General features: G+C 37.4%; 2 protein-coding genes across 2 annotated transcripts; one reads left to right on the forward strand and one right to left on the reverse strand.

Annotated features, from left to right (window-relative positions):
• The first annotated feature begins 139 nt into the window (after positions 1-139).
• Positions 140-3,136, forward strand: LOC116124665 (metallophosphoesterase 1-like). Its single transcript, XM_031410388.1, has 4 exons — positions 140-537; positions 774-1,333; positions 1,790-1,876; positions 2,863-3,136. The coding sequence occupies exons 1-4, from the start codon at positions 292-294 to the stop codon at positions 3,134-3,136; spliced, it is 1,167 nt and encodes a 388-aa protein (XP_031266248.1). The 5' UTR covers positions 140-291.
• A 3,144-nt stretch (positions 3,137-6,280) lies between these two features.
• Positions 6,281-10,360, reverse strand: LOC116124666 (probable beta-D-xylosidase 7). The gene is made up of 6 exons (XM_031410389.1): positions 9,954-10,360; positions 9,553-9,852; positions 8,926-9,095; positions 8,741-8,838; positions 7,122-7,886; positions 6,281-6,986 (listed from the first exon to the last, which is right to left on the reverse strand). The coding sequence occupies exons 1-6, from the start codon at positions 10,341-10,343 to the stop codon at positions 6,397-6,399; spliced, it is 2,313 nt and encodes a 770-aa protein (XP_031266249.1). The 5' UTR covers positions 10,344-10,360; the 3' UTR covers positions 6,281-6,396.
• Between the last annotated feature and the right edge of the window lie 952 nt (positions 10,361-11,312).

Genomic DNA, 11,312 nt, shown 5'->3' on the forward strand with positions numbered 1-11,312 from the left:
GAATGTAGACTTTGAATAATGGGCTTTCGTTCCATAGGTCTTACGTCCAATACAATCATTCTTATACAAAATTAAACTGCTGACGTGGCGAATCAGCAGAAATTAAACGCACGAACTGGATGCAACCTCACAGCACGAAACCCAAAACCGACTTTACTAACCGTAACAGAAACCTAACTAGATCATACTGAACAGAAGTCTTCCGTTAATTCCTACTACACTTGCAATGTCAGGACATTAAAATGGCGAACCCTAGATTCCAGCCACGTGTCCTGAACAGAAACAACGAAGATGGGGGCAATTGCTTGGAGTTCTCTGTTGCCTCTTATCATAGTCTCGTCTCTGATTATGTACGAAGAGTGGGTTTCAACTCCCTCTTGCAAAATCATACCTGGACCTGATCCCCATGAAAACGAATTGGGTCGGGGCACCGAGGAGTTGAAAGTAATGCTTGTTGGTAATTTGTTATTGTTGGGGTCCGAAGCTGGTTATTTGAACCGTTATTTTAGAGATTATTACATGGCCAAATTCTTCAGGGTAAAGCGTTATATATATTTCAATTTTGATACATGAGTAAAAGTCTGCTGTTTTAAATGGGAAAATCTTTCGATAAAATGGTTTTGAAGTAGCGTTAATTTCAAGACATGTGGTCAATCTTGTTCGAATTACATTTTGGTTTGCATTGCTTTCTAGTTTCTGCTGGATCTTTTTTAAGTTAACTGTGTGAAAGAATGCATTTATATTCTTTATGTTTGTTCATACATGTGATGCAGAAATCTTTTCACAGTGTGAACCCTGATATGCTACTAGTATTGGGAGATGTTTCTGCCAAAGGGTCAGAATTGACGAGAAGTCATTGGTTACCAGTGTTCAATCAATTTGATCAAATGTTGGGACCCTTTCTTGGCCTTCCTTTTCATGTTACTTTGGGTGATAGGGATGTAGGAGAATGCAGTGGGCTTAATCCAAAGTCTGTTAATTGGATAGCTGGGAATTTGCCTGGTTTGGATTCAGCCGGTTGTGGTGCATTTGAAATTAGAAATGTCAGCTTTGTTTCGCTAAATGCTGTAGCACTTCTCTGTGGTAACAATAAACTAAGGTTTAGTGTTGAAAAGGTCATAGAGAGGGAGAGAATAGATCCAAGAATGGATGAAGAAGGCACTGCTGAAGCAATTAATTATTCTGGTAAATTCAGTGAGACATACAATGACTTTGCTGGGAGAGAAAATGATATGCCATCCGGTTCTGGTCCTGTGCTGTTACTCCATTTTCCCTTGGACAGGAGAGATGACAGCAAGTGTTCACCGGAGAGTTCAAATACCCGTGAGAGCAGGTAGGTCTATCACTTTCATCAACAGTTACCATTATAAAATATTGTTTTCCTTTATAGCAAATATGTAAATAATCTTGTTTTCGAACATATAATTCACAAGAGTTGTATATAAAACAGTAAAGGATGTATCTTTGCATTGGGAGCTGAAAGCATGCTATTATATGCACTGTCTTCAGGTTGAATACTAAAGGTCAGATTAGTTCTAGGCCATGTTTTACTGTTTTATTTGTCATTATTTTCCTTCATAGAGGGAAATCGTAGGGAATAGGAACCAATGAGCCCTGGGAAAAATCAATCCTGTATCCAGTAATTTGCCTGTGGTATTAATTCATCTTTCCAGTTGCAATACCGAATTTATATCCGGTCCATGTTTTTTATTACATGTTGAACTTGCTTTTTATTGCTCATGCTGCTTGTTGTTGGTACTTAACCCGTATTGAATTTTTTATATTTTAGGGGGTTCTTAGGGCCTGGGCCTTATGATTTATCGCACACAGTTCCCCCCAATGCTACCGAATACATTTTCCAATCTATCAAGCCAAGGTAACTCCTTTTTCTTTAATCTGCAACGTGCTTTCTTCCTAGTTTTGTTGGGAGTGCCTATTTTCAATCTAGTTGCTCTTAATGGCATTTTTTGTGCTATTCTTTAACTGACCATCTTTTCGAGGAGATGCTTGCATTGTTTGTTGCTTAGGCTATGAGTTTTTCCATTTCATATATTGAGAACTCAAAATTCAAGGCTAATTTTGAAAATGGATTTTAATTACTGGGTGGACCTTCAAGATCTTGTCTCTGATGTTTCTTTTTATTTTATTTTAATTTAGATTTATAGTGCGTCTTTGCCAAATAAAACTGCACCCAAGTAAGGAAGAGTCTATAACCATTCACCTAAAGTGAATGATGGCCCTTCAGGAATTTGATGTATAGGCTGAATTGGCATACAAACTTGGTCCTCGAAACTGACACTGACTTGTCTGAAATGCAACTTTATGGGATTTGTCCTTGCATCTTGATCGTTTACCAAGTCGTAGAACCCAGTTGGGAGGTTAGAAGCCTTCTCTCCATAAAGGCAAATCAAGTTGCTGAATATGCATTCCAAAGAAACATATAACCTTGGTGTGCAAATTGGGCATGTGAAGAGCCCTTTCCATTCCCCACTAATTCCAGGGTACCAAAAGAAAAGTCCGTTGTTGATACATTGATCCACAATTATTGTACCCTTAATTCTCCTTTTTGTTTTGATGTTGTGTGTTAAGAGTATTAATTTATTCAAGTAAAAACTTAATATATTGTGATAAGCTTACGAATAGGGAAGAATAAAGAAGAATAGGGTTTGTAGAATAAGGGTGGATTAAGTGTTTTCTCAGCCACTGACCTTGCATATTTATGTTGTGAGACTAACAACAAAATTTCAGTAAAACCTCAATTGGGGAAACTAATAGTTCAACAGTGGACATTCCTTGATAACCTGACTTTTCACCTATTTCTCCAGTAAGCTGATACATTGCCTCTTTTATTTCTGTTTGCAGCATCATTTTCAGTGCACACACCCATGAATTTTGTGATCACACTCACCCAGATGGAACTCGTGAAGTAACTGTTTCAGCCATGACATGGAAGGCAAGGGATGACCCAGGTTTTGTTGTTGCCACCTTCCATGGGAATAGAAGAGGAGTAAGTGTTACCTATTGCTCTCTTGCTAGGGAATCTCATATACTATTAGCCTATGCTTCTGTTCTGGTTCTGTTATCGTCCTTTGTACTTGTAGCAAATATACCTCAATGGCGAAGTTTAAATGACTAATTCAAATATGACACCAATTCATCTCTTTTTGTGCATTAATTTTTTTTTTTTTTTTCTCAGATGATAAATCTTTTTTCATTTTCATAACTGGACAAATATATTATTTGCCTGTTGAATGACCTTCCTTGTTCCATACTGTCTGTTCCATGTTTTTCCAAAAGCAACATTATTTAATCCCCTTGTTGAAAAATCAAATCAGGTTCCATCTTAACTCCCTTTGTACGCCCCCTAAAATTAAAAAGGAGTATCAGAACTCAGAAGAAAGATGTTACTTTACCATTACATGGATATTGAATGTGTTGATTGTAGTTCTGGAGGTGGACATATCCATTATCTAGAAACTAGAATGATACCGATCTAGAGAATGAGGTGTTCGGTGACTGGAAGGACCTATTTGATTTCAAGTTCGAATACAATCACTGTAGACACTAGAATGATGCCTGCGAAAGTTCCTCAGGTAAGTTCTTCCAACTTTGTGCTTATGACCAATATTTTAATAACTAACCTGGGATGAAATCCAGCAAACTAGGTTGACCGGTTGAACCGGTTTGACCAGTGGTTCGACCCACTGGTTAAACCGGTTGTCCAGAGGTTTGAAATTCAATAAAAATACTCGTAAAAATGACATATAAGTTCTTATAGGTTTGAAATCTTGTTACAACACCTTAAACACCATCATAGACGTCGACAATCAGGCCAAATGGGGCCTGTTTTCGGCGACGAAAACACTCCCCTCAACCTCCTGATCAAAATTCATCTCACTTCTCCCTCATTCGCTCTACCAATCGTAGACAACGGGCTGTTGTTTTGTCCAATTGACTTTTGCCTTTTCTGGTCGATTCACTCACTGGAAATCACTCCCTTCACCACCTTTGGACTCACCAGCATTCTCTCTCCAAAAGCCCCAACATAATTGTCATCATATATTGATGTCCATAATTCTAAGGTTTAGGGTGAATAGTTGAAAGTGATAACCCGTCCAATGAAGGCCTGGGTCTTAGTTGAACTAGCTGAGCTGGGCCAGGTATCAAAACTCTACTTATGACTTGAATCATATAAAACTTAGAATTTTGTTAAAACAGGTTCTTCTTCTGTTCTTTAATTCAGGCCTTGTTGGCGGGATTTGGTTGATCATGCGCCGGTAAGGCCTTTTCTGGCCATGGATATGAAAACGGTCAAATCTAGCGTTTCTATGGTCATTTCACGATTAAAGATGTTGTCATGAAACAGCTACAGATTTGGCCGTGAAATGGCCATAGATCTGGCCATTTTCCGACCATGGATTTGTGATCCATGGCCATTTTCGGTTTTGTCGGCGCATGGCCGACCATAAACAGTCAGTCGTGCATCATTCCATCGACTGCTAGTGATGGTGACTGGCTGCCAGCAGTGGCTTAGGGTGGGTGGGCGTGATTATATGGTTGGGGTGTTTTAGTAAAATTTCAAACGTAGGGGGTTAAAAGAAATGATTCAAAAAATAATAATAATAAATACTATTATATTAATATTTAAAAATGAGGGCAATTTAGTAATCTATATAACATACCCACCCATTTATCCTTCTAACCAAATATATTATTCACCAATTTATTCGAGCCAACCAAACACATTTTTTAAATATTCCTAATAATCTTCAAGGTGATCTTTCTTTCCGTTAATATAATATCTCTCTATAATAAAATATTATATGATCCAAACGCCCCCGGAATGTTATATTAATGAAAAGTTAGATTACCTTGAAGACTATTGAGAATGTTTAGGAAAATGCCTTTGGTTAGTTGAAATAAATTGGTGGGTATGTTATACAAATTATTAAATTGCTCTCCTTTTTAAATATTTTTTTAACCCCTTACATTTCAGATTTAGCTAAAACCCCAAGCAACAAAAAAAGTTTAAAACTTAACAAAAACACCCCTATCTACCGCAAGCCACTGCCGGGGTGGGGACAGTGGAGATCTGGCTGTGAAAAGCTAGATATTTGGCCTTGAAACGACTGTCGTTTCATGGCCAAAGATGTGGCTGTGAAACCGCCGTTGTTTCACGGCAAATATCTAGCCTTCTAGGTCTGGCTGTTTCTGACCATGGATATGTCAAAAACAGTCTTAGCGGTGCACTTCCAGCTAGATACGGTCGGTCGTGCATCATTCTGTCACCACTGACGGCTGGCGGTGGTGGCCAAATACAAACACCACCCCTTGGGTAATTTTTATAAATTTTAGGGGTATTTATGTCCTAAAAACTTTGTATATAAGGATAAAATAGTCGACTAATATTTTTGTAAATTGTTTTTAAACCAAGGGCATTATTGTCCTAAAATTTTATTAATAAGGGGTAAAATTGTAACAAAAAAAAATACCAAGTAATCTTAAAATACTTAAGAAAATAGAGATAATCATATTAACTCATATATTACCAACAGTAATTACTATTGGTTTTGAAAGATTACCGAAATCTTTTATTGCTTGACAACTAAACGTGATAATCAAATAATATAAGATGACATTACCTCAGTAATCCCTTATTAACCCCAACCAAACACACCCTCAAAGATTTAGGATATGATTATTGGGTTTAGGTGAGTTAGAGGATAACTATTTTGTAACTTAATCCTAATATTTGAATATGATCCATTTTTTTAATGTGTTATAACATTATTCAGTATTAAAAGAGGTAAAAGGTAAATCTAATGACATAAAAGTGCTCAATACACATTTAAATATCATCCACAGACTGAATTACTTTAAGTGTAGAACCCAATAAAAGATTCCTACCAATCTGATTTTATAACCCATTCCGCAGTTCGACAATATGGAACCTTGCAGCCCTATGCTAAAAATTGTAAAGAAAGAAACAATCTAGAGGAGTGGTGGTACTGGTACACATTTGATTGGATAGTATCAAATCCATAAGCAGTAAAAGTGCTTAGAATAAAGTGAAGCTTAAAATGCTCACCTTGAAAATTTGGAATTGGATGCCTAAAGAACATCTTACATCTCTTATTCTTTCTTTGTTGGCAAATAACATTATGATTAACATCCCCTACATGTAATAGGATGTTCTCTTTCTTAACTTAGCTGTTAAATGTTAATAAGGAAGCGATATGCTTACTGGTTTATAACGAAATATAGGAGGGAAGTCTTCTTGTTAAAACATAATTGAAAAATGTTTCTTTACGTATCCGAAGAGATCTTTTTCGGCGGACTGATCTACAAGATCAATCTAGCAATTGGCTTCATGTTTTGAAGAAATAGTTCTGCTTATTAAACAACAATACTAATAGGGTATTCTTCGTCTCCAACAACCAAGAAATGAGTTCCTTCTTCCATCACCATTAACCCATCCTCATTAGCCATGCTAAGGTGCTGACAAGGGTTTAGCTCAAAATCAATTTCAGCTTTTTCTTTGGCATTCAAAATCACGCTTTGGAATCCAACCAACTGTTTCAATGGCCTCCCATTTTTATTCTTTGAATGTTTGACGAACAGCAACACCGGATGTTTGCCTGCCATCTCTCCATGATTTTTAACTCCAACAGTGACTGTGAACTTCCTGGTGTCACAAAATTCAGTGCCCAACTCTGAAACTGGCTGGTAAGCAGCAACATCTTGATTCTCCACCATCTTCAAAGTTGACGTCGCATTTAAATAAAGTTTTTTACGAGTGACACAATTGAACTTGTATGAATACTTAGAATAGCTGAGACCATAACCAAATTCAAAAACTTTTTGGCCTTCGTAGAATCGGTATGTGCGCCCTGGATAGCCTGAAGTTGATTCAGAACGCATTCTCATGTCTGTCATTGCCACTTTGACGAAATCATGTGGATACCAAGTTATCGGTAATCTTCCTCCTGCAAAGCAACATATATGCACCTTTTTAATCACAATAATAATAGCTTTAGATGGTTATGCTCAAATCATGTTAATCAAATAGTAAAACCAAATTCAATATTATTGCTTCTTAATAGCATTCTCAATAAATTTACCTGGGTTGTGGTCACCAAAGATGATTTCAGCAAGCGCAATGCCTCCAACCTCACCAGGATAACCCGCCCACAATATGCTTCCAATATTGTGGTCAGACTTGGCAAAAGATATGTCAACCGGACCTCCGCAAAGAAGCACTAGAACAACTGGTTTCTTTGCAGCTTTTGCAACACTGGTGATGAGCTCTTGTTGCTTCCCCGGGAGCAGCAAGTCCAGGCGATCGTGGTCCTCTCTCTCTTGAGTTTGGTCTAATCCCATAATCAACACCACATGATCCACTCCTTTTGCAATGTCCACTGCCTTGTCAATTGAAGCTGAAGAACATGCCACTGTATCACAACCAGGGTGATAAACTGTGTTTTTGACATAGTTTTGCAATGCTTGCAATGGTGTGATTGATCTGCACGGAGGACCTGCATAGTTTCCTAGAAGTGTTTGAGCAGAATTGGCATTGGGGCCTATAACAGCAAGGGAGATGGATTTGGATTTTGGCAATGGGAGGCGCTTGCCAGAGTTCTTCAATAGGACAATACCATCTTGAGCTGCTCGAAGGGCTAGAACCTGGTGAGCAGGAGAGCAGACATTGTCTGCACCAATATTGCCAAAAGGCTGTGTCTTCGGATCACCATTAAAAAGTCCTAACCTCATTCTAACTGAGAAGAGATTGTGAAGGGCTCTATCTATTTCATATTCAGGCAGTTTTTTCTGCTGTACAGCTGATTTGGTATGTTTCTGCAGGTAGTTTCCACAATTAACATCCATGCCTGTAAGAATTGTTATGTTAAGGCAGTGAAAAATGTCTGTCAGTTCTACATCAACCAGTAATGTAATTAAGGTGGTCTATTACAAAACGTATAAACTCCATTAATCTAATCAATAGGAAGTCTGGTGAACATTGAACTCAAGATCAGTTGATATTGAAGAATCTCAATGGGCTGGCCCTAATTTCATTCTAGTATTGCTATTTGCATCCCTTTTGTCTTACACTACCAATTAACATGTCTAATGCGACCACAATTTCAATCAATTAGAAAGGCAGGATCTCAAACTCATTACTTACACTTCCAAAAACAATCACATGCAGTCTCTCGTTTCTATCAAAAGCATATGAAAAGTTCCTGTTTCAATAAAAATGCAAGCAGTAGTTGCAGTTTTAACCAGGCCTTTTATATTACAAATAGCCAAAGTCAGCCTCAAAATGATGGTCATGGCACGCCACTAAAAGTTAAAAAGGCAAGCATTTCTCATCCAATTGATGGAAATAGTCACAAACATAGCTGGTGAGAAGTGATGATGACAACAAAGCAATAAAGCAATGGTCCAACCATGAAAAGGGAATTTAATTTAAACGGACAACTGGGGATCCCATTAATAAATCATAACCCCATAGCCATGACTCTGGCCTTCAGTGCAAGCTGTTAGCCCATAATGGACCCTCAATATGAGGGTCCACATTTGATCACAATCGTCCACATCTAAATCCAAATCCATGAGTTAATCAATGATGATGTGCATAGCCAACAAAGAGACAACCGACATAAAACCCAAAGTCTATGCTACAAACACATGTAACTTTATATAAGGAATCAAGAAGATGAGGGATAAGGTCCCACCATACCAGCTTTAAGCACAGCAACTACAGCATCTTCCGGTAATTTTGCATACCCTTGATCATCATGGATAATGGAGACGGCATCACAGTCCGATGTGATGTACCTGATCATTTTTCAATGTTTAAGAAAACGTAGATTGCCTTATTATTATTAGAATACAAATTCCATTTTACAAAGTCACTTTCTTTACCCATGAAAGCCCCATTGCCGTCTGGCAATTTTGGTCAAGAGATTGTAATCTGCACAGCTTGGAACTCCATTAACTCTGTTGTAAGCACACATTATTCCACTTGCTCTACCTTGCTCTACACAGCTCTGGAATGGAGGCTGGTATGTGTCCGCTAAATCTTGAGAAGTGACCTAAACCCGCAAAAGCGCAAACAATAAGAAATTCGAGATAAACCATAGCACAAGAACGTTTCCATTTCAAAATTGACATCTTTATGTAAAAAAGGAAAGAATGAACAACCCCCATTTTCTTCTATTAAAGCAGTCAATTTACACAGGTATTTTTATTCTTTACTCAAACTATACCATAATCAAAGTCCATGAAAATAAGTCCTACAGCAGATTAAAGCTTTTCAGTTCATTATCAATTTAATATAAAGTAGGTTTGTTGAAAACAAAAAACTTAAAAGTAACATTGATTAGGATATCAACTAATCTGATCTTTGAGATGGAAAATCTATTAACTTTGTTAAAGCAATTATGCCAAGGAAGAATCTTTAAATCAAGTTCTAGAAAGGCACAAAATTGGGTATAAAGCAACCAAAAAAAAAAAAAAAAGGTCCAAGCAGGATCATTGGTTTTCACTTACACGAGCATCAAAGATGTAGCGAGTGGTGCCCTGCCATCTATCCAAATCATAAGCAGTAAAATGCTTACAACAAGCTGAAGCTTGAAGATGCCCTTTGAGCTTTCCTCCCTCGAAAGTATCTCCCTGAAGGCCTCTCACATATGAGACTGCATACTTTCCAGTAACCAATGGATCCTCGCCAGGTGTCTCCTGCCCTCTCCCCCATCTTGGATCCCTAAATATATTAATATTTGGTGCCCAAAATGTCATCCCAATCGCTTGCCCAGCATTGTACACTGCTCTAGCTTCAGTTCCAATCGCCTGCAAATATTGTTGAGGACTGGTTTTTAGGATAAAGTTTTATACTTTTGTTGAGTCAAATTACAAAGTGGAGTAGATAAACTTAATACTGATGACTTCACCTGACCAATGCGATACCATAAATAGTTATCAAATGAAGCGGCAGTGAGGATGACTTGAGGAAAACTAGTGGCACCCTTAATGCTTCCATTGAAAAAAATGCCAGGGCCTGCATTTGCTACACCGTGTAGTGCCTCAGACCACCATTGATAAGCTGGAATACCGAGTCTGGGAATGGCAGGAGCTGAGTTAACGAGTTGCGAGATCTTTTCATCTAATGTGAGCCTGGATACCAAGTCCCGGGCTCTTTGGCTGACGGGTAGTGAGGTATGGCAAAATAAGTAGGATTGGGTTGCTGAGTCACATGAAAACGGAGGCTGAGTCGAGTTAACTCGGATTAGAAATGAAATGAAGCAGAGAAGAGTAACAAGAGAGAGATTTTGGAGGGTCATCCCTTCCACGCAGCTGTGTAACAGTGTAGAAGTGAAATGAAAGATCACTTACTTAACTGGCAGCGGTGGCTTTGTTTGGTATGCAAGTTTAATGACGGAATTAACCTTCTGCTCTGCCCTATAATTTCTCTTAGATTTTTTTTTTTTTTTTTTTTTTTAAGTAGGAAAAATAGTAAATATAAATGTGATGTTTCTCTTAGCAATTGGTGGTAGTTACGTGTATCCATCGGGTAAAGTTGTTTTCTTTCGTAGAGGGCTGGAGCCATTCATATTGAATAATATGTGCATGGGACTAGGAATTTCCAAGTGGCAGCGAAAGTTTGGATGCAAAATGCAATGATATGATTGTTGATAAAACAAATTCAACGACATTCTTCTCATCAATTATTTTTAATAAAAAGCTTCGTCTTCACTCTTAAGATGATAATGCATGCCAGCCTATTAATCTTTTTTTATCAACTAATTCATTATTTACTGATGATCATCTTCACTTTATGTGTGTTACTTTTAAGCCAAAAACATATCAGAGCATGTGAAATTCCCCATCCTTAATAGTTATACAAAACATAAGTTAAAGAAATATATTTAACTTAAAATTAACAACATCGATATATTTCTTTTATTGAATTAACATGCATCACGGGTCATAACTTTTATGTTTATGAAAATGTCCCCCACTAAAGAGAAAACAGGACAGCGGGCTGCAGGGCATGGGACTAGGAGAGTTTCTTAAAAGTTCTATAAAGTTTATGTGGTGTTTAATATTAAAAAAAAAAAAAAAAAAAAAATCTTGTTTAAGAATTCCTCAATGTTTAAAAGTTTCAAAAACTATAAGGATGTGTTCGGTTTAGGGAATGTTATATTACTGGGACCTTAAAGATTTTTGACAATATTTAGAGAAATGTGTTTTGTTGGTTTGAATAAATTGGTGAGTATGTTTGTGGTGCTCTTTATTTTAAATAACATATT

This window comes from Pistacia vera, unplaced genomic scaffold, assembly GCF_008641045.1.
Source record: "Pistacia vera cultivar Batoury unplaced genomic scaffold, PisVer_v2 Contig1540, whole genome shotgun sequence".
In the NCBI taxonomy this organism is placed as follows: Eukaryota; Viridiplantae; Streptophyta; class Magnoliopsida; order Sapindales; family Anacardiaceae; genus Pistacia; species Pistacia vera.

Bases quoted from the DNA above. Each gene is read 5' to 3' on its own strand.
- LOC116124665 (XM_031410388.1), top strand. From the start codon at position 292: ATGGGGGCAATTGCTTGGAGTTCTCTGTTGCCTCTTATCATAGTCTCG. The intron at 538-773 runs GTAAAGCGTTAT...CATGTGATGCAG, and splicing joins ACATGGCCAAATTCTTCAGG to AAATCTTTTCACAGTGTGAA. The intron at 1,877-2,862 runs GTAACTCCTTTT...TTCTGTTTGCAG, and splicing joins TTCCAATCTATCAAGCCAAG to CATCATTTTCAGTGCACACA.
- LOC116124666 (XM_031410389.1), bottom strand. From the start codon at position 10,343: ATGACCCTCCAAAATCTCTCTCTTGTTACTCTTCTCTGCTTCATTTCA. The intron at 9,096-9,552 runs GTAAGTGAAAAC...TTGCGGGTTTAG, and splicing joins GCTACATCTTTGATGCTCGT to GTCACTTCTCAAGATTTAGC. The intron at 7,887-8,740 runs GTATGGTGGGAC...CAATTCTTACAG, and splicing joins AGTTGCTGTGCTTAAAGCTG to GCATGGATGTTAATTGTGGA.